Source organism: Drosophila virilis, chromosome 2, assembly GCF_030788295.1.
Source record: "Drosophila virilis strain 15010-1051.87 chromosome 2, Dvir_AGI_RSII-ME, whole genome shotgun sequence".
NCBI classification, from domain to species: Eukaryota; Metazoa; Arthropoda; class Insecta; order Diptera; family Drosophilidae; genus Drosophila; species Drosophila virilis.
Window position 1 is genome coordinate 10525358 of NC_091544.1, and position 26247 is coordinate 10551604.

Genomic DNA, 26247 nt, shown 5'->3' on the forward strand with positions numbered 1-26247 from the left:
AGCGCGCATTTGAAATGCAATCAGTTCGATTAATTGTTGCGTATTCGATTGCGTATTCGATTAAATTAAGTGTTAATTAAATTAAGCTTACACTAAATTTTACGTAAAATTAAACTATGAATTTTTCAAATGATTTTCATGCATCGCTGCTTGGCGATTATGTATGTATATGTGCTATTCAAGTCTCATCGAATCTTTTGAAGCTTTCGAGGCATATTGCGTTTGTTCCCAGCTAATTGTGAGAGCTATCCGATACCCATCTTAGTACTGCTGACCGTAGCGTCCATTCATGCCGCTGTCGTACAGCTTGCTCAGCGTATCCTTGGCGCTGCTCACATGCGACGCTGCAGCACTGCCACCCGATGGTGGGGGTGGTCCATATAGAATGGTGGGCGCACCATATGTGATGGTTGGCGTGGGGTCCTGCTGATACAGATAGCGCTCCTTGCGGGTGCGTCGCTGCACGGTCTTCCAAATGCCAAAGATGCTCAGCTGGGCGAGCAGAAACAGTGAACCGGCAAAGATCAGACCTGCAAATGAAGATGGGAGAGAGCAAGAGTTAGATTAGAACCCAAACTGGATTAACGGCATGCTTATCAAAACAGGAAAATGAGCAAGAGCGAATGGCAGATAATGAGGAGCCAGTGCAAGCAACAAGGAAGCAACTACGAAACTAACCGACTTAGTTATCAAAGAAAACAAAAGTGTACGCCACTTGACCCAGTTCACTCGCTAAGCTCTGGCCAAGAGCAGCGCTGCCTTGGGCTACCGCGTCGAGCAAAAACGAAACCAACGACCGACCAAGTGACCAACTTTGACAGCAACAAGTTGAAGATCAACAAAAACAATGAGAAAATAAAGCAGCGACAATTTAGTGCATGAGTTGCATATTTCTTTTATTTTTTTTTTTTTATTTATTTTGTTGTTTTTTTTTTTTTTTTTTTCGGCCAAGGCTTCACTTTTCATGCTCTCCTACACGCGGCGGGGCATGCACTCAGAAGTGCAACATGCCACATAAATAAGCCGCAACAGAGAGACCGGAGATGGTAGATTGGGACTAAAACCAACGGCCAATGGACAGAGGAAATTCGAAATGCCAATGCCAATGGTAGAAATCGGGTGAAAGTGCCGACAAAGTGCAGAGCAAACTGTTCCTCCGTTCGTTTGCTTGCATGCGTTGTCGTCCAGTTCACGAAAATTCTGAATTTAAGAGCAACGATGACAACGACCATGATGATGATTATGATGATGATGATGATGATGATGACGACGACGACTTTGCTGATGACTATCACAGATTACAGCGTACATATGCATGCTGCCGTTGTTGTTGTTGTTGTTGTTGATGTTGTTGTTGCTGGTGTTGTACATCAAATGCCCATAAAAAGTAAGCGCCGACGGCTTAAGACCAACAAACACACTCACACAAACAACCAAATGTAACCCAACGTACAAGAGCAACAACAAATAACAACGTTGCTGTTGTTGTTGTTGTTGTCGTGGTCGTCATCGTTGTCGTGGTCTGTTGGCAATGACTTTAACGAGTTTCAATAACAAAGCGCACGCACTTGAGCTTTTATTTATGTGCTTGGTTTACCTTTTATCTGTTTGTCCATCTCTCTCACCCTCTCGCACAGTCTGTCTGTCTGTCTGTCGGTCTGTCTCTCTCTCCCTCTCTCTCTGTGTCTGTCAGTCTGACTGTGCGTATAACTCGCACAACAACAACAAATGCATGAAATTATTACAATTACGATAAACGGTAAGTCAGTGAGCTCGGGGGCACCCACAAAAGCAATCAAATAGTAAACAATTTCAAAACAAACACAAAACAACAACAACAATAAATACAAACAGCTTAGAACAATGAACAAGATCGGCACGTTGTTGTTTTCGACTTTAACACTATGGGAACCAGTGCACAAATCGGATGTGCATCATGTTGCATCTGAGATGAAAGCGAGGAAAACTTGATTGGACACATATTGAAGAAGCTGAACATTGGACTTATTATTATTGGCGGGGAAAGTGAAGGAAACCAATCAGGAAAAGGGATATTAAATGAAAGTGAAGAGAGTCGATCGGTTGGTTTGAGTGAAATTAGATATAATAGAGACATTATGAGTCTGTCTTTAGGAAATGTTAATTAAAAGGGGGATTTTCGGAACATTTATTGCATTTTAGTAAATTAACTTTTAATCGTGTGCCTAATTTATAAATATCACTGATTCCTGATTCCTGCCTTTATTGCGCATTATTGCTACCAATCAAATTTTAAGAACGAAACAAAGTAATAGGAAATTGACAGGAATTATTCAAAACCTTTTATAAATAACATGTATTGAGAATTGTTGTATTGTAGCTCACTGATTTTTTGCATTAATATGTCGGATTATATATGTCGAATAATTTTGTTTTCAGGCCAGTTTTTTTTTAATTTTCCCAATAGTTTGCATTCACATCAAACATAATAACTTAACCAAAACAAATTTAATGATAATTGAAGCGTTCTATAAACTTCAAATTGTAGTCTTGAAAATTGATCAGTTTAAGCTTATGGCTGAGATTATAATTATGGCCAGGTAGATTACAGACAGTATCGTTGGAATGGAGTTATGAAGAATGCATAATTCAAATAAATTTGTATAAATTATGGAGTATAGCTAGAGCTGGCCGCTAGATTGATTGCCGCATGCCACATGCCACACGCATTAATATTAACCGGGCACTCGCTCAAGCTCAAGCTTAAGCTCAAGCTCTCGCTCTAAATCTTCAATGTGTGTGGTAAATGAGCTTAAACTGAGGAGAAAACCGTTGCTCTAATTGCGGCCAATGAGCTCAACGCGCTTCGCTTTGTTGTGCAGCGCGTAATTGCAACAGAAATTGATGTGGCTGCCGCTGCTGCATCTGGGGACCAAATGGACCTAGAGCAGCAGCAGCCACAGCAGCTGGACCTGCTGCCGTCTAACAAGCTGTAAATTTAACGCTTCAACGCTGCATTTGATATTAATGCGCCATGTCCAACGCGCATGGCAATTGCTCCACAAACCTCCACGATGCTCCACAATGACAACCGCATAACGATGGAGCAAAGAGGGCAGCGCGGGGGGTTAGCTAACTGTGCAAACTGTTCGCGCCGCACGAAAATGAGGCGTGCAGTAATGCGGCAGCAGCAGCAGCAAAAGCCGCAGCCACAGCATCTCATCCTGCACAGCTGGCGCAGCACATCACATTGAACCAGTGACCTGGTCGTGAGCCGGCGACACTGCGGCGTCAGCATCGGCATCGGCATCGGCATTGGTTTCGGCATTAGCATTTGCATCATAACTTGTTGGCAGCCAGAGCTGTACACGTTCTGGACATGAGCCACATAGCTAGAGAATCCAATTTATTTCTCATGCAGTCAGTCGTCAGTGGCAATGATGAAAAATTGATTCATTATCAAAATTAGCGAGCAGCCAACAATGGCAAAAACAAGCCGTTGGCTCACGACGCAGCAGGCAACTGGCAGGCGGACAGCTGGCCGCAGCCCCCAAAACGCATTCGCATCCTCAGTTGCAGCCATCCGCCACCCGCTGGCTGCAGCAGCACGACGTCAACAACGTTCTCCGGCTGCTTGTCTATGCAAATCAGCGCGCAGAAGCAGCAGCTGAAGCGGGAACAGCAGCAGCATCAACTTTGGATGCTTTGATTCGCTCTTGATTGGGCATTTTCACAGAGGGAGCAAAACTTACCATAGCCATTAAGACAAGTGAGCTTGTCCTGAGGAACGCCCGCGTAGGCCTTCTCATGGGGCTCTGCAGCATTCTGGCCGGCGTCGCTGCCATCCTCGGCCTGGAAGCCAAACTTGTCTGTGATTTGTATGGACTGCACGAGCAGTATGTTATCATCGGCTGGGGTTGGGTTAACATCGCGGCGCTCGCGTTGCTGGCGTGTGCTGACCATGAACTCGCCTGTGAATTTGCAAGCAGTTAGCAACGTAATGAGCCACGGCCAGAAGCCAAAAGTCAGTCAGCAGCTGGGCGATACTTACCACCATCGGTGCCATTCACCACGGAGCGCTTCCTGCGGCCATAGGAGACAAGAGATTTCAGTTCGCCGCTGGCGCCATCCTCGCTATCGCAAATGACAGGCTCGCAGCGTGGAATGCAGGGCGTTACCAAGGCGCGGAACTGTACCACCTCGCTGGATGGGAACTTGAACGCATCGAACTGAGAGAGCAGCACCTTGCGATTGTGCGAGAGCTTCTGTATGGTGCCCATGATGTATTGATCGGTAGGGCAGCCATTAGCATCGATCAGCGTTATCTCGGCGCTGTCCGAACCATCCATGGCGACCAGTTCGCGCACAAAGATCTCGTACGGGCTGTTCTGTTCAACGATCTCGAAGCGCAGCGCCAGAGGATCACCGACCTCGGCAATGCGCTTCATGTCGCTGCCATCGCGTGAGGTGATCTTCATAATGACATTCGGTGAATCGATGGTTATCTCCTCGCTAAGCGATGATTCGATCTCGCCAGTGACACCCAAGTCCACATCGTTCAGCACCGTCTTGTTGGTCAAATCATACTGACAGCTGACAGCCAGGCCCAGATCGGAGGAGGTGACAATCATGGAATGATGCTGTATAACAATATCGTTCATATAACGACCATAGGCACTCTGGCGAACATTGCACTCAAGATCGTTGTAGCCCATGCGGAAATCAAACTCCAGCGATTTGTCCACGCTTATGGAGCAAGACTTGGGTGCTCCCTTGGCATAGACCTTGCCATCGAACAGCTTGGAGGTGCGTATCTTGGTGATCATCTCACCGGAACGGCACTCGATAGACACATTGTAGCAGGCGGACAGCTCATAGGTGGCTGCTTCGGGCACATCAAGATAGGGATCCATCACATCCGTCAATGTGGCGCGACTGTGATGCGACAGACGACAGACCATGTCGCCAGTGTCATTGTAGTCATACGAGTGGCATCTGTCAGAGTCGGAGCTGTGAGAACCATTCATTTACTTGTTTAATGCGCTGGCTTTACCTGTAGGGCGAGTTAAGGCACAGATCGCGACATTCATCAATGGTGTTAATGTCCTGATAAACGGAATCCACAGTCTTTAGAATCTTGCCCGAGATACGCTTGAATTCGCACAGCTTGCTGGGCTCCTCAGCACAATTATTCTCCAGATAGTCGGCGCCTTCATAAGCCTCCACACTGTTGCCCGCCGATAGCGTGATGCGATCCATGTCTGAGAGCTCACACAGGCCAGAGTGGCGATAAAAGTTGGCCGAGCTGCGCAAGGCGAGAGTTATGAGCGGCAGAGGTGTACGCATTGAGATAGGTAGCAGAATAGGTTGAAGGTATTTTTGTTTTGTTTTAAGAAAGAGCAAGATAAAGAAAGAATGTGAAGATATAGCATTAGGTACAGTGTGTAGAAAGGTGCTAGTTATATAGAAAGCTAACCGAAGCAAGTGAAGATTTGTCGTTAAACTACATCTATGCAGGCTACTTTAAGCTAGCTCAATTATAATAGAATAATGATTCCAGTAATTAGAGGAAATACTTAACAGTAGATAGCAAAATTAAGTTTTCGTTGTTCTACTTAACCATTGCAAACATTTTTTATTAAACTCGCTAATACTTTTATTTATCTCCTGATTTTATCCAAGCAAGTCTTTAATATGAACTAACCTTACAGAGATTCTTGTATTTATAAATTTTTTTCATCACAATCTTCCTTTTAAATTTTTCTGTATATCGTAATTACTCATATGATTTGTGGGTATTTTTAGTTATCTTTTGGTAAGAGTTAGATTTTCTTCTGTGTCCGTCGTCAATAATATCTGCACTCAACATTAACTCAATTGAAATCTAATTCTATTAGACAGTCGCTTCTGCCTAGCTTCTTATCACAAATCAATGCCATTTGTGGTATCGGATTTTACAGTTCATTTACACTTTTATCTTGATCGAACCAGTTCTCAATTTAAAGTGTCTCTTTAGTAGCCTAGTAACACCTGTGGCATCGCGATATCATGTTTCTGAATATACATAACTGGATCAACTTGTGTAGAGATTATGTAATGGCAATCTAAACAGCTGATGGCTGCATCCTGTTCATCTTCAGTTGACTTACCGGCACGTAAACTCTGTTTCACCTAGGCAGAGCTCCAAGCAGTCGCGACGCGACAGCACCGTCTGACTAGATTTGACATGTTCGGGCAGGCGGTAACCTTGAACGCGATCAACGCACCAGGCCTTGGAGCAAGGACGCACGCCCAAACACGATTTCTGTGCGTAGATCGTGAAAACCGGAAATTGTGAGCGCGAAAGTGAACCTGCAAAAGAGCCAAGCCAAAAACATTAAATGGTGCTAGTAGTGTGCGGTGCATGTGGTGCGTATAATGCGTGTGGTGCGTTTTACGCACACGCCCCTTCACTGCAAAGTAACAGGCGTTGAGAAACATAGCAGCAGCAAATGCAACGGCAACGGCAACGGTAACGGCAACTGCAATGGCAACGGCTACGACAACTGCAATAGCAACGGCAACAGCGACAAGGCTGGCCTGAAATTATGCGTTAGCGCAACGCCAATGCCAAAAGCCAGTTTGCAGAATAGGCAAAATCTAGTTTGCTTGGGCCCAAGCCAACTTGGAGCCGTCGTCCGTCGTCTGTCGTTTGTCGTCTGCCGTCCGTCGTCGTCGCTCTGTCTGCCTGCCTGCCTGCCTGCTTGCCAAATCATGCGTAAAACCAAAGGCGTGTTTCGCACTGCCACTGACGCTGGTGATTTATGCGCCAGCGCTTTGGCCACCATGAACTAGAACTCAATAATTGAATGAACGAGTGGCCAACTAAATTATTGAACTTTCTTTGGCACACAAAACAGCAGCTGCAACAGCACAAGTTGCAACAGCAACAGATTCTCACACTTTCTAACTCACCTGGCAATTTATCGGCAGTTGTCTTGAACAGCACACACAAGCCGGTTTCATAGTTGACAGAACTGCAGGACTCGTTGCTCTGACAAGCCTCCAAACAGTCCGTAAGCATCAGCGTGCCGGGTAGTGTATCCAACATTTTTGAGGGTGCCGACAATACGTAGCTGCAGGAGAGAAAAGAGATGTGAGTGGTTATAAAGCTTCAAAACTTGATTACACTAATCCCTGCTGGTGTGGAAAGTAAACAACGTATTTTTGTATGTCATTTGGAAGAATTACATCTTAAGCTCTGACAAACACATTTACACAAACTTCTATTTTACACTAGACACATTTTTCCAATACTTCAAATGCTCATCAATATCTGAGCGGTAAACGTTAATTTAAATTGATTAATTCGTAAAGTCTCTTAATCCAATTTGATTAGCCAGTAACAGCTCGAGCGTGTCGAAAAGAAAAATGAAAGTATACCTTAATCGCATTTACCAAATATAACGTCATGGTGCCCCCGCATAACTGGCTTATGAGTAAGCGGCTAAACAAAAGACTCAGGCAACGAACTTGCTGCTGTCGGCAGCAGCTGCTGCGATGAAAGAAAGCTCATAAACAGCTGCCGTCGGCGCCTCTCGTGTATTGTGTTTGCCCGTCATCCAAACAAACCATGTGATTAGACAAGCCTCGTTTCGCCCACATAAAACGACCCCCTTCCCGCCGTAAAACCTACCACCTGCTTGGGGCCTTTTAACATTTGCATTGGATGCCGTTAGGTCCCAATTCTATGCAAATTAGTTAATTGGACGAAATTTTAGACATTAACTTGCAGTTCATTAACATACATAAGCTTGGCTGGACAAAAGCCCGATTGGAATATAAGTAAAAGTGAAAATAAGACACATTTCTGAATTGCGTCATCTTCGAAATTTGACTTTGCTTTGGCATTATGTTTAGGCTTATGACACTTACCCGGTAATTATCTCGAAGCCAATCATATCTGGATCGCACTCCTCGTCCGACTCAGGCGTTTTGTCAGTCTTGGGCTCCGGCTGTGCATCATTTTGTGGCTGCAGCGGCTTGGGCAGCTCGCTGTTGCTAATCGCGCTGTTGGTGCTGCTGACCAGCGGTGCTGCCTCCACGCTCTGTTCGCTGGTGGTGGTTGTTGTCGTGGAGCTGCTGCTGCTGGCACTGCTGCTTGTTGTGGCAGCTAATGCTGCCGGCGCTGGCGTCACATTGGTGCGTGGAATTGTTTGCTTGGCCGGCTTGACAGGACGCTTTGTTTTGCGCACGGCGTTGGCGTCACTCGCAATTAGGCAGAGCAACAGCAGAAAAGTGCAACGGCGTAGAAACATTTTGCCTAGAAGAGAGCATACAAAATTAGAGTGCAGGCGTTAGTCGGGGGGCATTGGCAAAATGTTAATTAGGCTAACTAATTTCACGTTACGCGTAATTTATGTAATTCCTGTTGTGCATTTTATTAGTTGTTGCATATTAGGCTGCCACGCTGCATGTGGTGCACAAATAACAACAACAACTGAGCGAACGGCACTTTTTTGTTTTTTTTTTTTTTCTGTTCCTGCTTGTGCGCCTGTCTCCGGCAGATGTTGTACGTTGGCTCTGTGTGCGCAAGCATTAATTGCTTGGCTTGTAAGGTCTTACAGAGTTTAATTAAAGCAACAGTTGGCTAGCAATGTTTGCGCTTGTTATTGTACAACAATAAAAAGAAATGTTTAAGGCCGCCGCCACGGGCAAGTTGGATGTGTGAAATCTGTTGACGCCTGAGAAAGGTAGAGCCACTTTTTTTGTTGACCCGCAATCGAGAGCAACAAGCTTACGGGGGAGTCTGTGTGTAGGCGTTTTGAAATGATATCAAGCTGTGAGACACCATTTTCACCTACCACGAAATCAAAACAATTTACGACCATATAAATCGCATCAGCAACACATCTACCAATCTGGAAGATATATCTCCAATGCTTTCTAAGTACCCTGAACTAAGTTCTTTGGCTATATATGTTATATTTTGTAAGCTTTCTCGCTTATGCAATCATACATTACAACGTTGGCAGTCCAAACTTTTTATGTCTGTCATTAATCTGGCAATCCTAACTGCGTGAAAGTGAAAAGCGCAGATTGTTTACTCTGATTGCTCTGCAACGTGTTCAGTTTTATGGCCAAAACACAGTTAATTGTGTGTGCGAGTGTGTGTTGAGTGGCACACAAAAGGCCACAAAAAACTTCGCCGGGCGTCTGTGTAGTAGCAACAGCTGTGAGATAATCTTTGCTCATTATTTGCAACAGGCAATCGACACTGGCAACAACAACAGCTTTTGCTGTTAATAAGAGGGTGGCGTGGGAAATATGTTTTGATAGAATTCCATGATAATGTGCGGCGTGGCGGCACTTGCTGTTGTTCTGTTACATAATTAATTACGGGGGTGCGTTCGATGCGCCATCTAGCGGCGTGGCATGCAAAACAAGTGCACCGCCTGCTGCGCTCACACATAAATTATGAAAAGCCAAACAACAGCGACAAGTACCGTTAAGTTAATAACATGCCTTAAGACCTGTACTGAAACACAATACTCGCACACACACACACACACACACGCACACACACACACATACAAAAACTAAAGCTAGAAAAATAGGGAAAAAAGTGCGGGCTGCGGAATTGGTAAAACTCAGCTGGCACCCGATTCATTACGGGAACGCTCACTTCCACTTGCAATTAGTTCTATGAATGAATTTATGCTAATTATAGGCTGCCAGACAAGCGGCGTCCCATCGACCGACACGCTTTTAATAACCCACTGGCTGTGCTTATATTTTGGGCAAGATTTGTAAAAGTTTCATTGTTGTTGCGCGGCCTCAGACTCGGCATCACCTGCTAACCCACAAATATAATGAGCCATTGACCGAACGCTCCGTAAAGCGGGCACAGCTACTTACAAAAACAAAAAAACAAAAGGAAAAACTAAAAAATAATAATAATAGTTAAAAAACTAAGAAACGAACGGTACACACGCATGCGGCATGTGTGTGGCATGCGGTTAGAATCGAATCTTGCGGTCGACGCTCCAGACCGGGGGCCTTGCTGCATATTACGAATTTCCATGTGAGTGACCATATCAAAGTCCCCAAAGAAGCGAAAAAAAAACATTTTAATTAACATTGAAGTAATTTTGGGTTTAACGTTTCGGCTGTTTTGGATCTTGCGTATCTTGGTTCTGGACTTTGTTTTGGTTTCCGTTGATGTTTTTCCATAGATATGTCTATCAATTTCACTAATTGAACGTTAACAAGCCGATCGCCTTGGGAGCCGGTAGCTGCCAGCTACGGATTCTGTTCGGCGCATCTATCAATCACGTTGTAAACAGGTCTTTCTTTGGGGTGGGGCTGCATGTTTGTGGCTGCCTGTAAGCAGCTTAATGCTCTTGAGTTATTTGATGAGCTATGTGTGCTGTATGAGAGGTTCTGGTCAAAGAACTTGAACTAAGCAGCTAATCCTAAAGATAATCATAAGTGAAGGGTTGCTCGACCGTTCCATTACATGGCTAATGGTTTTCTCAGCATCAATCTAAAATCATTAGATTTGCACAAACAAAAGACTTAGGCAACGAACTTGATGTGATTGATATTTGATCTAGGCCTTGCAATTGTATTGTGAATGGATTTTGCCCGGCCATTAACCCAATTTCAGGCCCATACACTTTGGCCACCACCACAAGCTCCAACTCAAACTCATTTAAATTGAAATTCAATTAGACCTTTAGCCGAAGGGCTTATCAAATTCAATTGGATCTGACCATTAAAACAAATGACTTAGGCAACGAACTTACCCGTGCCTAACTAATCAAAAGCTCTTTAATTATTATGCACATCATGCTTAAACGCACTAGCTAATTGTTTTTGCATGTCATCTGTCCAACTCTACGATTGTATGTTATCAATATGCAGCATCCGAAATAGAGTTCCAGAGTTGAAAACATGTTCGAGTTCTTTAACCATATTTGCCATAGTTTCTTGCATTGTGAATGACATTATCTTTAAGCTAAACAGCGCCATTTGCATTGCTAAATGGGGACCCGTTCTGTATCTCTCGCTGCCCCTCTCCTTTTCTCTATCTTTTTCGCTGTCTCTTCCTTACCCCGCATAATCGCGGCGCATTGTTGAAATTCTTTTGCATGTCAGGCACATTTGTGTGGGGCTCCCGTTACTTTAGCTGGTTCAGTCGTTCAGTTGCTGTTGTTGGCCAATCGCGCTATGTATTTATGCGCTGCATACATTGTTAGTTATGCAACAACAGCGAGCAGCAACAACTAACAGCTGGAGTCCACTTATGCTGCATGACAACTGCAACATCTCGACGACAACGAAAGACAACAACGATGGAGGACAATCATTGGCGGGCATCAATGGCAGGCCTACATTTCAATGTCAGCCAAGTGCCCAGCGCTACCAATCAAGTTGTTAACTATGCAAAGCAATAAATTGCAACGGCCGACCAGCAATAGAAACAGCAAATGCAACAGCAACAATTGTTATGAACTGAACTTTAAATAACAATCAGCCAAGTGCCGTTAAATGAATGCGACATTGTGTAGCCAAGCGAGGCGAAGCCAAAGCAAAGTCAAAGCCAGCAGGTAAATCGGCCCAGCATAATTATTTACCTCGCACAACTTAAAGCTGAAATATTTGCATAATAAACGCCAACGCCTTGGCCATGCTCATGGCCCCGTCCTGGCCTGACTGGCCTGTCCAGCCCAAGCGCTTGCCCTGGGTAAAGCGCATTCTCATTGCCGGCAATAAGTTTTAGCGTCAAGTGAATTGGTAACACGGACCGCTGACTGCACGCGGCCACTGCGGCTTTTTGCTCACCTCGTACATTTCCGAAAACTAATGGCCAGCCAACAGTGATAATTTATCACTGGCCAGCAGCCGGACATGCACGTGAACTGCTCCAGACTTTTCAACGGTCTCAACGGTACTTGCCACAGACAATGCACAGCCGCACTGCACACTCAATTTGCTGCCGGCAAGACCGCAATTCCCCGCGCACAATCAAATTGATATTTGCTGCTATATTTAGTTTATGATAATGCCGCCGACTTGAATGCTGCTCTGCTCACGGCCAGCACTTTGCCCAGCTTTGATAATATTCTGCTTCCTTTCCAGCATTGCCTGACCGTGCATTTTTCAGCGCACCACAAAGGCTTCTATTTATTATCATGGGCTCTCAGCTTTTGCCTAATATCTCATATTGGGCTCGTTTGAGTGCCTTTGTGTTGTGGTTGACTGTTGGCCATGGGAGAGTGTGGATTTTTTTTTAGTATGTTTGAAATGCCTGAATTTTATGGCTTAAAACTCAATTAGCAATCAATTTAATGTTAAATTAAAATTGAAAACCTTTGGGCCTTGCATGCAAATCAATTGTATATGCACGTGAAATATAAACACTTCTTCATCTTTGGGTACATCTCCTATAAAGTTTTTTGAGCAGTTGCCCAAGTACTTGATGGCTCTTGGGGCGTTTAATTATTTAAAAAAAACTTAATTAGCAGTTTTTCATGGGAAACATGGGTTAATCAAGGGAAATTCGTTCTTGTGAGGCTTCTGTGTATATTCGCAAAATATAATGAAGCTTTTAGGATATGCTGCGGGGAAACATGGAAAAACACAAAAAAAAGCTTAATATTGAGTATAAATGAGTTAAAGCAATACTGGTTCCATGTTTAGGATTTGCTATAAAATAAGATTTTAGTAGATACATATAAAGCCATAAACCATATATATCCTTGACATATATTACTAAATGTTTTTAATCCGTTTATGGAGAACTTTATGAAACCTTTTATCGAACTATAATTGGTGTATAAGAATCATAATTTGTTTTACAATTTTAACGGTATATCATTTTTATAGGAACTGCATATCCATTTATACATATTTTTCTAGAAATTAACTTTGTAGGTTTATCCCTACAAGAAAACAAGAAAACTTTTTCCATTTGTCCCTTAATTCCACATAACCAATTGGCTTGGCTAATTGTGTTTGCCATTTATAATCATTTATGATCATTTATAATGCAATGACACACAAACGCTTTGTGATGCTGCTGATGGATCGAGCCATGTTTGAGTCGTATGCCCATAAACATAACACTTAGAAACCCATAAAAAGACACTAGCTACAACTTAATCTTCATCAGCCGCCCAGACAGTAGAGGCACGTCCATAGGTAGGCAATTAACACTTGACATTCTTTTCACTTTTTTTTTTTTGTGGACATTGTTGTTTGTTGTTGTTTGTGATATGCTTTAGGCACCATAAAATCCAGCACTAATCGCACCATAAAAACACATTTTATTTGAGGTACGTGACAGAGAACTTTATGACAACTGGCTTTAGGTTGTGCGGCTCTGCGATTCTACGGCCTGCATTCTTTCAACTCGTATCGCTGTGCAGCGTGTGCCACACACTTTTCACTTTCCTTTAACTTGGCCCTTGGCTCGGGGTTGACGACGCGGACAGCTTTATGAAAGTTGCAGCCTAGTTTTCCGCCGTTCTTTCGAAGCGTTGACACTTTCATTCGTCGTGGCATCGAATTCTACTTGAGCGCTAATTTGAGTCAATAAAAAAACGCTTAAGCACAATTAAAAATTCTAGAAAACTGGCTCAAATCATAGAATTATGCATAGTTAGAAAGTTGACAGCTAGCGGATAGTAGGCAAATTAAATGTAAACTGTTGGCAAAATAGTGTATTTTTCCGTTTCTTAACTGTATGCAATTTCTAATGGCACGCTGTTGCGCTGCGGCTTAGCACGTGTCTTATAATTAGTTGCTGCGGCTCCTAAATTCTTGGCCTAAAAGTAAAATTCATAAAACTGGAAGAGCCGAAAAGCTGACAGCACACATAAATCCAAATGTTGCACACACAAAACACACAAAAAAGAAAGAAAAAAATGAGTAGGAAACGGCGGACAACAAATTGAAAAGCGCACGCCAAAGCCGCATCATCATCAGCTGCAGCCCAAAGCAGCAACAGTCGCAGCCGAAGTCGCAACAACTGGCTCCGGTTTCTGGAAATGATGCTGTTGAAACCAGGTCGAAGCGGCAAAGTTGCAGCCATAAATGTTTTTAAGAACGACGAAACGGGTGGCAACTCCCACAGTCAAAGATTTATGTCTAACTGTAGCATGTATATATATATATCTGTGTGTGAGTGTGTGTATTGGTGTGGGTGTGTGTGTGTGCGTTGCCAATTTACGACTCAATCAAATGCAAATGCATTTTTAAGCACATTTCTTTGGGCGGCCACCTGCTGTTGACCTAATTCTACAAACTGTTATAAATTGCGTGAAAATGCATTACGCAAGTACAAAAGGCTGTGAATTGTGGCAGCGGCAGCTTGCACCCCCGCACCACCGAACAGTGCACCACCGTAACCCACAACAGCCACAACAATGCGGCTGCCTGACTTTGCTCCACATTGTTGGCTAATTTATGCAACGCCATTGCCTTGGTGGCAAGTTGCAGGTGGCTGCTGAGCAGCGGTGCACGTAACTGTCAACATGGCGCAAACTAACTGTAAACTGTTGCACTGTACCACCCACCCACCGGCTGCGCAGCTAATTGCCAACGCTTGGCATTTAAGCCAATTTGAGCGCAATATTCATGGCAAACAATATTCTCAACGCCGAACGCCAAACGTTGAAGCTGAGTAGCTGCATACTAGCTGACTAATAAATTTGTTAGCTCAAATGACGGCCTGCCTACTTTCCTGGCCTGGCTATTAGAATGTGCCATTAACCCATTTCCAACTGGCCTAACCATGGCATGGCAGATGCACACAGCATGTACAAAAAAAAAGAGAAGAAAAATAAAAATAAAAAACAAACAGGCGACAAAACTTTCAAACTGCATACAAGTTTTTTCGGCCTTAACCGCTCGACGACCAACGATTCTCCTTATGGTACACACATAAAAGCAATTTTATAGATTTAACAAACCTCTGTGCATACACTTTAATAATTCAATAGAGCAAAAACTATCAGGCAGTTGCCAAGTAATGGCGAACTTTCATAAATTTGTACTCTTACACAGCTTTCGATATATATATATATATAAATTATATCTAATATTTTTATATATTTTTCTACCACTATTAAGATAATATTTTAGTATTTGTATATGTTTAGCTTAATTCTGCAAATTTGATAAGAAAATCATGCTATATACAGGATTTGTTGAAGAAACAAAAAATTCCAGTACCATCAAGTTTGGTGTGAGGTTGCATCTATACCGAAAGCAGGCAGCGCACGCTCCTAAATACCCATGTATGTGCATGTTTGAGTGTGTGTATAACTGTTGGAATTTATGTAAATACTGGAACTGTGAACAGCTGGTATCTGGCAGTCAAGTAAACTTGACTAAAGTACACTTGCCTGTATTCCTCTGTCTCTGGACACCACTTGAGATATAAGTCTCAGATGAGAGCAAACATTTTATCCTAACAGACGTATATTCAACTTTCGGATCGAGCGTTTGTTCAACTTAAGATCAATTATAGCCCAAACTTCTTGCCTTTGACAAAAAAAATATATATTTTTTTCTGTTTGTTGGTTTTTGTGGCATTTGATGGGTTAAGCGGCATTCGGCAGCTCAAACAAGAAGTGCAACAAGTTTTTCTGTCGTGTCCACTTGGTTGCACAAACATTAAGATTGGCCTCGCCGAACAGGTAAAAAAAAAACGCCAACAACAACTGCAATAACAACAAAGCCATTGCATTTGTTTTGTTAGCCAGTTGCATTGACTGATTGATAGACTGAGTGCCGAGTTCTATGCGCTATGCCAACTGTTGCTTGGTATATACGCTGTTGTCTTGGCTGGGGCTTTAGCCTTATGATTTTGCCTTTGCCGACGCCGTTGCGCTAATTTGTTGGCATTGGCAATGCGGCGCAGGAAATGCAGACGCTGCATGCCAGACAAAAGATGCCGACGACGTGGCCAGCGCTCACAGAGATTCCAGATTCCAGGCAATCTCTGTTGATTTATTAGCCATCATTACATACATGCACACACGCCATACCGATCGTCTCTCGGGCAATCAAAATCAATATCTCAAACCCAGCTGCGGTTTATTTTTATTTATATTTTTTTTTTGCACTTCCGGTTCAGGTGTTGCCAACGGAAGAGATAAATGTCATGGCCAAAAAAGAGAAACATAGAGGCAATTTGGTCAACTGGAACAGCAGACAAACACTTTGGCCAAAAATGGCCAGTAGCCCAATTGCAGTAGCCCGCATAAGTGCAGCACTCATTATATAATTTGCACATAAAAAGCCATTGGCGGCCAAGCTAGCTGAGATTTATGGGCAACTGGCAGGCACTAGGCACTCGGCACCAGGCAACGGCTGGCAGCAACAGTTGCCCATTTCTGGGCACCAAAAGCCACCGTTCTCAATGCGTCTCTTAAAACGCAATAAATATTAAAGTCACTGCTCTGCGTGCCGTTTATTGTGGAATACGAGACGAGGCTCTGGAACACCACCAACACCATCAGCACCACCAGCCAGCCAAACCATTGAAGGCCGCGCACAAGTGGGACAGCCAACGGCTTTGCAGGCGCATGCAATCTTGGCTAAGAGGCAAAGGCTGCGGTGTTGTTGCAGTGGCAGCAGTGGCTGCTGCTGCTGCTGCCGCCTCAGAGTTCTCCATTTCTGTTGATATTCATTGCACAATTACGCGTTGCCTTATATATACGTACAATATACATATTGTTTATATAGCACGCTAATTTATTCAGTGTTTGTGTGCGAATTGTGTGAAATGAGCGACTATACAAAACCCAAGTAAGAGGGTGTTGAGTGTGCTCGACCACAAGATAGCCTGTAACAAGCTCTAACATTCATTCATGCTTATTAATGCTCTTATAGGTATAATAAGAATATAGAACTCTTGACTGCAAATAACCATCATAGATTATTTTCTATTTTTTGGATATATTTAGGTCTATAATATGATAGCATATGATAGGTAAAAAGAGAATGAGATAGAGCATGTAAATATTCATCAAATAATTATAAAGATTTCCTTTTGCCTTTTACACAACTTGATTTACACAACTTGATTATACCCATTTTTGTTACCCATTTTATGGCTACAGGGTATACAAAAATATTTCTAAAGAAATTACTTTAGTTTGTGGCAGTGGTGGCCTCGGATGCATTGCCTCGTTCTTGTTAGCTACTTTTGTATCTGTATCTTAGAGCGGCCCACGCCAAATTATTTTCTATTTAACTAAACACTGTGCTCAGCGCCCAGTTAGCACGCCGCTTGCTGCTCTGAAGTTGGCTAAGAAATAGCCCAAACTGGGTCGATGATATGCACCGGGCATTGGAGCCGGCTGGAATGCTGCAGCCGCAGTCAAGGTAGAAGCAGATGCGGCCAGCGCACATTTCCTGTCTGAATAAAGAAGTTAACCAAAACGGATTTCACTTTGTTTGCATTTAATAAACATTATCGATGGCCCGCAGATTGGCTAAAAACGTTTTGAGCTGAGCTTGAATTACCAGCTTGTCTTGCATCTGCACAGAACTCAATTTGCATTTGGGATTAGCTTGAAGGTGTGTGTGTGTACTTTGGCCAGCTTTGCTTAACGTCTATGGGTCAGCACGCCTTTGTTTATAAATTTCAGCTTGCCAAATTGTTAAATATTTATGGGAAAACATAAAAAGTGGTAACAGCTGACTATTAAATGCTACCAGATACGACTACGCTAAGAGTAAGTTGTAATTGATCATAAAATTTTCTATGAAGTATCTATAAAGTTAAAATTTTCGCATTTTCAATAGATTGGCAGAACTTTTGCATAGAACCGTGGCATTAGCTATTATGGCCAAACGTAAATTGTTATTAGGTACGCCTACGACAATGTTATTAATTTATTTTTTTTTTATTTATTTCGAAATGATGTGAATTTCTGTGGAGTTGACAGCACTGCTGCATAATGTCAAAATGATGCTTTTTATGGGCAAGCATCAGATACGCCTAGACCTTAGGTGGTCGCTATCGATTATAATATCTTTTATCTTGCATAATGCAAGTTTTAACTGGGTGATTGTAAGATACATTTCAAGTTTCCTAGAGTTTTGCCGTTCTTAGTTTTTATTTGGTTGGCATCACCGCTGCATCTCGTAACATATTCTGAACTTAACATAACCTTTTATCTTTGCTTTCCACATACCTTAGCTATTGTTATTGTTGGCCAAATAAACGTTGCTGGAATCTAATGCACCCCACTCTCGACTCGTAACAGAGAATTCGTTTATATATGCTGTGTGATCTGTAAGCAAACAAATGAAAATTGTATAAATATTAGCTTGAAGTCAGTAAGAGTACGAGTACGGCTACACTAGTACGTTCTGAGCCAGAAACCCACTTAAGGCTTTTCAGCTGCACGATAAAACGACAAAAGGTGGATGGAAACAATGTGGGAGAGTGGGGGTAGCAGGCATTGAATTTCCAGTGTCTGGTCTTATCAGTGGCCTGACTGACGATAGGCATCTGTAGTTCAGCAATTGAGTTTAGTGTGACAACGTTTAACGTGAAAACGAGAACTAAATAAATAATTTTACCACTGCTGCAACAGACAAAATCTCAGATAGCGCAACGCCACAGCAACAGCAAGAGCAAGAGCAAGAGCAACAGCATGAGCAGCAACAACAAGAACAACAACAGTCAAACAATGAGATGCAGCGATAATTTCATTATAAGAGAAAACTTAAGGCAATTGCAATGCTGAAAATATCCGTCATGACGACAACTACGGAGCCAAAGACAACGTCGTCGTCGACGAAGACGAAGACGAGGTTCTTTCTTTTGGATCGCTTATCTCAACTTTGAATCATCAGCAGGTGACATTGAAGTAATTTACTTGCTGCTGTTGCTGATGCTGTTGCTGTTGCAGTTGCTGTTGCACATCTCTCGTCGCTACCCACACAATTTATTTGCAACTATTTAAACGAAGCAGGCAAAGAAATCCAAGCAAACCCGCTTTTTGACTTCGTGCCGGACAAAAAAGGCCCGACTGGCGTATTATTAGCTCCCTGTGGCAGCATCACAGCCAAGTCAAGCCAAAGTCAGCCAAGTCAGACAATGTCAGTCAGCCAGAGCACTTCTTTTGCTTTATTATTGGCTGGCAATGTCGCTGTTGTTGCAAATGTTGCTGTTGCAGTTGTTGCTTCATGTTGCTGCTGCTGTTGTTGCATTTCGCATTCCATGCTAGCGAAAGTTGACCTAGTCGACGGTGTCGCTAGGCCTTGGTCGGGGCATAACTCAGCGCAGCAAATTTGCTTATAAATAACGAAATTAAATATGGCCAGCAGCAAGCTGCAACAGCAGCAGCAACGACGGCTGCCACTTGCCTAAAAAGGCTGCCAATTTTAACACATTTGCGGCTTAAAATCGCGAGGACTCTGCGCAATGACTTCTACACTTGACCAGTTTCACTTGGCCAACTCTCTCAGCTCAATCGAGCTAAATAACTTAAAATATATACAATTAAAGATGCAACGCACGCGCCGCTAACAACTTGACATGTCTTCCATGATTTTAGTGTTTTTTTGAAGTGTTTTTTTTTTGTTTTGATTTTTGGTTGGCTTTTTCAGTTTTTTTAAGGCAACTTTCTTTTGTGTTTCCAAATGCAAATTATCTAAATTGAGTGCCGGCATTCTTACGAGCTGTATTCAGCAAGATTTGCACTTTTGCTTTTCTGATAGATACATCAAAGTGACAGCTTGGTGCTGAGAAATAAAATAATAAAAACCAATGAAAAAGGGCTAGGCAAATAATGATCCTTCAAGTATCCTGATCAGGAAAACATTCTATTTCGCCCTATATATCTCGATTTTATTGGCTGATGCAATACCTTTGTGGGCAAGTATATGTTTGCATGTGATCTCTAAATACTGAAACAGGAAAAGTGCTTTTGTGTTTGTGTTTTTAGGGTATTCAGATCGGACTACAGATTGTCTTTTAGTCAGGCTTGCTTAACAAGCACCATCTACTTGCTTAAATCAACTGAATACTTGCAGCAACGGAAGCAACAGACATTGAACTGTAACACTTTCTATTAGGGTCACAAACAAAAAAAAAAAATAATAAAAAAAAGTAGAAGACTACTTAAAAAATGCCATTGAATGGGCGTAGAATGAGGCACAGGCACTGAGAAAAAAAAAAATAAGAAATACTTGTGCGTTGTGTGGCTCAAAGCCAAAGCCGTAAGGCGGCCAAGTGCCAACATGCATGGGTACCGCAAAACAGACCACAATACAAATAGAAGTCTCAAGCGGCAGGCACGTTGCCAGCAGCTGCCCCGGCAACGAGCGCCCGACAGCAGCAGCAGCAACAGAAGCGGCAACGCCAACTGAATTTCAAGCGGCATTCAGAAAGAAGAAGAAGAGTTCCAACTAATGGCTAAGCTGAACAGCGCATTAAACACTGCGACTAAAAAAATATCGAGCTTATTAATGTGCTCACGGAGGTCAGCTGGGAGAAGTTTATAATGGAACGCGTCGATGTCAAAATGTTAACAGCGCTTAAATGCGATATCGCGAGGGAGGGAAGCGGGGACACTAAAACTTTGACTTGGAATCACAGTGTTTAGCCGGCGCTTTCACGCCGCGGCATCGAATTTTTGTCACGACTCTGGCGCATTTAACGTTTATTGGATTATTGTCAATTTAACAAGAAGCGCAAAAAAATATAAGCAGAGTCAATTTTTTGAAAGCGAAATTGAATGCCATCGAAATAGGTGAAACCTTTTTGGAGTGGTGTTCCCCCCTTCGAAAAAAAACGATGAGTCAGAGGTTAAATATAAATAGGTGCTACCAGTATTGAATACAAGAGTTAATAAATTTGTTATAGATAAATAATATCATCATCAGACGTCAGGCATCAGACATTGCCTGAGAAACTGATGAACTTCCGATTCATAAAATCTGGCGATAGCAAAAATCTTAATCTTAACTATATTCGTTCTAAAAGATAACTTATCTTAAGCATTGGGACTTAATACATTATAAATATTCTTCTCATCAGCTTTTCTTCCTTGAACTGTTTACTTACTTATTTAAACTTAACTCTTTTTTCCAAGCTTAACCAAGTCTTGGACAATATTGACTGGACTTTTACTTTTTTATTGGCATATTGATGCGATATATGCGACCATATGCACAGCCACAGCTGCCAAAAGTCAAAGTTTAAACAAATACAAACGACTAGGCATCATTATTACCATTAATCCATGCTTCTACCTTCCCCATTTCCCATTGCTTATGCCGCGTCGTGGCAATTGTGAGTTGCACCCAAAGCGTTTATTTCTTTTTCTTGTGTGCATTTCGTTGGCAATTTTTCGCGCATTTAATCGGCGACAATCACAAATCTTTTAGGGGGAGCCTTTTTATTTATGGCCAAGCTGTAGACACCAACAAGCGAAAGTCAAATTCTTCGACGATTATTTCTTTGTAATTTCTGTTGGCGGCAGCAGCTTCTGCCCAAAAATTGTCGTGATGCCGTTTGCTGTAGAGTTTTGTGTCATTGCCGCTGAGTTGGGCGTTTGGAGGCGGCACAACTTCAACTCCTGCCATTGTGTGTGCCTGCCCGGGGATAAGTTCAGCTGGCAAAAGTTCATTGATATTTGAAAAGTGAAACTCTTGAAAGCAGCATTCAGATATGAACTTAGATATTTGGTGTGGGTATTTGGCCGCCAGCTGTGCAGATGCTGCTGCTGCATGTGGCAAAACTTTTATTTTTCAATTAATATTCAATTAAAATACTATACTACAGAGCAATGGCAAAACGAAAGCTAAAGAAAAATACTGCTACAAACAAATAAAAAATACTTTCACACAGCCGCAAATTATTTCGGGCAGCACTTCTAGATGAATTAGCCAAACTGCATGTCAAGTCGAGCAAGTGAAGCTGCAGCTCCCAGACATTTGGCAATGAAAGCGAAGCCAACCAATCAAGTGGCAAACAAGCAGTTAGCCTCAGTCTTAGTCTCAGTTTCAGTCTCAGTATCGGTCTCAGTCTCAGTATCAGCCTCACTCTCAGCTTTAACTCCTGCCTGCCTGCTCCGTGTCTTGAGTGACAGCTGAAATGTGGGTTGGTTTCACGGCTGGACCCACTGATTTGCCTAAAGCGGCGGCAACGAACCCGCGTGACCTCATTGGGAGGCATGCATTTTGCATATTTGACTTATCATTCATACACAGTTAGTCGAACCCAATCAAATCTGTCAACGCGTTGAAGCCCTTTGGGAATAACAAGTTTATTTATGTTTAAAGGTTTCCTTACTATTCTCGCTGTTATTGAACTATTTGAAGCTTATAAAAGATTGCATATCTTAGGTTTTTTTCTTCTGCCTGGCTTTCACTTGCATCGCAGACCTTTGTTCAGGGTCTAATTGCTGTCTTCCTGTTTAAAACGAAAGTTTTAGTTTTCGATTTTTGCATATAAATGAACTGTAATTTCTTGTTGTCTGTCAGTTTCCTTCCATCAAATGGTTCCCACTATCGGCATAAGTTAGCTACTGTTAAAAGGAAAACTGGCCCTGGGTTATGGGCTAAATTAGCATTAACCCATTTGGCGGCAAAGATTCAAAAGATTCTCTCGGATCTGGACAGTTAGGTTTGGTGGCCCCAGACATCTATTGTTGACAGACATTGCTAATTGCCAAAGCAAGCAACGACCGTTGTACCAACTGACCCAAAAGTTAAACAACTATTTAAATGAATGAAACGGAAATTTGGCGCATGGCAAGCGAGGCAGCAAACGGTTAAAAAACGAGATCTTAAGAACTGCAAAAAAAAAAATAAAATAAAAAAAAGTGGTGAAAAGTTTGCCCAAAGGCCGTATTCGAGTAGAGATTGGTTAATTCTTTTTCTACAATGCCGGCGACTCAATCAATTTTCTTTAATAAACTGAAACGGAAGCGGTTTTTGCAACATAATTTGATCAATCATGACAATTGCCGCACACCGTACGCTTCACTATTTTGCGGCTCTTACTCAGAATCGATGCCGATTTCTTTGACGACAACTTGATTAGCCGCTCGATTGTCATTATGAGCATTATTAGTTAGTTGGCGACAGCAGCAGCAACAGCAGCAGCAGCCGCAAAAGTAAATTACAGAATGTCAGAATTATTATTGAAAAGCAGTTTTAGTAAAAAAAGAAGACAACTCCGGTTACCAGCTGGTTTGGTGGAAGTAAAAAGAAGACTTGCGCCAAATGTCAATTCATTCAATTTCACAGCAGAACGCCCAAATGCGGTGGGTCCAATCTAATGTGTGTGTGTGTGCGTGTGAGTTTGGACATTTGAAATTGTTTTGCTGACTGACAGCTGCTGCGTTAAATGCTGCCCAAGAGGCGTGCCACTGCCCACCGCACGAAACCGCAGCTGCAACTGTTGCTGCCGTTGTTGCAACTGTTGCTTTTGCTATAATTGCAATGAAACCTGCACTGCGATTGAGCCTCTCTGCACGCTAATCAACGCTAACTGCAACAAACAAGCTGGACAAACAAACGCAAATTGTTTTCACTGTGCCTGTGTACAGTGGGGCCTTTGTGAGCTGGGCAAATATTAAATGCACATGACAAATTGCAAGCCAGGGCCCAGCGAAGAGCGTGTTGCAGATTTGCCCATTTGGCGGCAATTAAAGCGCACGCTTCGTCTAATCAACAGCGACTGGCAGGTTGCGTAAATTAATAGCTGCCAGGCAGGCAACCAGCCAGCCGGCCAGCTAACCAAGGAACCCAGCCAACAGCCAACCCACCCGGCAGATAAGATTACCCATCGGTTTTGTGTTGTAACTGTCATGTCATCATGACGATGATGCGGCTCCAGCTAAACTCCAAGTGCAACTCCAACTCCGGCAGCAACTGCGATTGCGGCTCAGCCCAGTCATGGCCAGTGCAATTATGTGAGCAAATTTAAATACCAACGCAGGTTGTTGTTGTGGTGGCATCTTCATGACAGTGGCAGGCACTGGGTAATGGTAATGGTAATGGAACCCTAGCTAAGACAGTAGCTGCTTCAATCTGACATTCAATGCATCATTTCGGCTGGTGGTCTTTGCCCATCTCTTGCTCAGAGACAAGAGTCTAGCATTTTGACACGTTTCATTGCAGATTTCACACCATATCAAAAGTGCGCAGGTCTTGATTATTTTAATTGCCCTCAAGTTGTGTTACATTAATTATAGGGCCCTGAGAAATTCAAGATTATCTAAAAGAATTATAAAAATCTCCAAAGGGTGCTTCAAGATGAGCTGATAATTGGCATTTAAATGCAGCTGCCACAAGTGCATTTATTTTACACATTTTTAGATTTGTTCAAAGATTTCCAAGGCTAACTTTTTTTTTATTAACAAAAAATTGTTTTAATCTTTGAAAGAAACTGTAAATTTGTTAAAAAAATATACACATAATATTTTTTTAATGGCATACGTATATATGATTAACAAAAAAATTGATGTGCTCCTAATCTTATATGAAAATGAACTTCACTTTTAAATGAAAAGAAAGAAGATCTAAGAACTCATTTGTCAATTGCATCCCACATAGCCTACTTGAGACTGTTCGACTATAAGGCACCCTATTTATAAAATATTACATATTTTCATCGAAAGCTCAATTAATTTAAAAATGTGTTATATATATGTTATATGTGTTTAACAATAGTCAAATACTGTAAATTGTAGTTGAAAGAAATATATATTTCAATTTTATTACAAATTATCCGATGAAAATTTTCATAAATAATATAAAAGCAAACCAATGTTTTCTTAATGCTTTGTTTGAAATCTATACATCCTTAAAAAGGCAAAGTATAAAGGAATTTTAGTATTTATTTAAAAGTATAGATTTAGATTAGTTTGAGTTATTTGATTTCCAACAATAATGCGTTTGACAGAAGGTTCGCAAGATGGTCTGTGAAAAGTGATTTGTTTTGTACACAAAAAATACTTGAACTCATTTGCATACAAATTTTAAAAATCTTGATTTAATTTCAAAGGATAATAATGGGGGTTTGCAACTATGATTTAAAATTTATATTTGTAGACACTCACTTGATATTTACAAGAATTCTTGCAATGTTGCCAAAAGTCACCAGCGCCAAATATCCTTGAGATATTTGCAAAATAAATCGGAGTTTTAATTTATTTTTTTAAAATGTTGCACTATTTCCTTTTTAAATTCTTTGCACAGTTTCGTTCACTTTGCACTCTAGGTAGGATTGGTTGTTGTTACAGTTGCACTTGAAAGTTAAGACACGCTTCCTGTCAAATATGTGTATGCAGATATTTAGTGCGTATTATTGCAATTTCTTTTTGTTTATTTTTTTTTTTTTTGCGAACTAGTCGAGTCGCGTTGCGAACTTGACCGTCGAGAGTTGACCGAATAACTAAAGTAAACGTCGGGCTAATCGGTCGTTATATAAGTTTGAAGTCTTTGATGCAGTTGATGCTGCTGCTGCTGCTGCTGCTGGTGTTGCTGCTGCTGTTGAGAGTTGCTCCGGCTAGCCGTGCGCTCGCCTTGACAATGGCAATGGTTGTGAGCTGGGGCTGAGCGGCTAGCGTTGCTTTTGGCCGCAGCGAAAGAAAGCCACAAAGCAAACCAAACAAAGAAAGCCAAAGAAATGAGCGCGCGGACGAGCAAACCGCTCAAACGGTTTGAGTGTGAGCTGCATTTTGTGTTTGCTTTCGTGTTTGAGTTTGCGTTTGCTTTTGAGTGTGGAAAAGTCACAATTGGCTTTTGACTTTGTGCAGCTTTTCACTCGGCGCAGTCAGAAAAAGCTGTTTGCTTCATTCTTTTGCGCTCGCGTGCGCGCTCTCCCACTCTCTCTTCGCGGCGCGTGTGTGTTGCTGGGAGTACTCTTTCTTTTTCCGTATGCCTGATTTCATTCATAATTTTAGAGCCCATCAAGTGATTACAAAATCCACTTTGGAAAAGTTCAAAACGGGCACACGACGTTCAAAATCATTAATTAAATTGAGACCAGTGCATGGTCGGCTTGGGAATCTAGAAGTTGGTAAAGAAAATCAATTTCTCAAGTTAGACACCGTACACTTAGCTGAGTTATTGGTACATGAAAATTATAATTATGCATTTTTTTTCGTTACACATTTTCCATATTTTCTGTGTTCTTTGTTATTTTTTTTTTTTTTTTTTGCACACGTTCTATTGGGCCTTCACAAAGTTGTGGTCAGCCAAAGGCGGTGTTGGTTGTCGTGCGTTTTATGCTCCACAAAGTTA

General features: G+C 42.1%; 1 protein-coding gene across 2 annotated transcripts; it reads right to left on the reverse strand.

Annotated features, from left to right (window-relative positions):
- Positions 1–16: 16 nt before the first annotated feature.
- nyo (nyobe) lies at positions 17–25542 on the reverse strand. Of its 2 annotated transcripts, XM_070206958.1 has the most exons (9): positions 25062–25542; positions 18174–18272; positions 7894–8281; positions 6934–7094; positions 6129–6330; positions 5033–5284; positions 4031–4974; positions 3732–3950; positions 17–530 (listed from the first exon to the last, which is right to left on the reverse strand). In XM_070206958.1, the coding sequence occupies exons 3-9, from the start codon at positions 8274–8276 to the stop codon at positions 262–264; spliced, it is 2430 nt and encodes an 809-aa protein (XP_070063059.1). In that variant the 5' UTR covers positions 8277–8281; positions 18174–18272; positions 25062–25542; the 3' UTR covers positions 17–261. The 2 variants fall into 2 exon arrangements, with proteins under 2 accessions (XP_070063059.1, XP_002054229.1); XM_002054193.3 differs by lacking the exon at positions 18174–18272.
- Between the last annotated feature and the right edge of the window lie 705 nt (positions 25543–26247).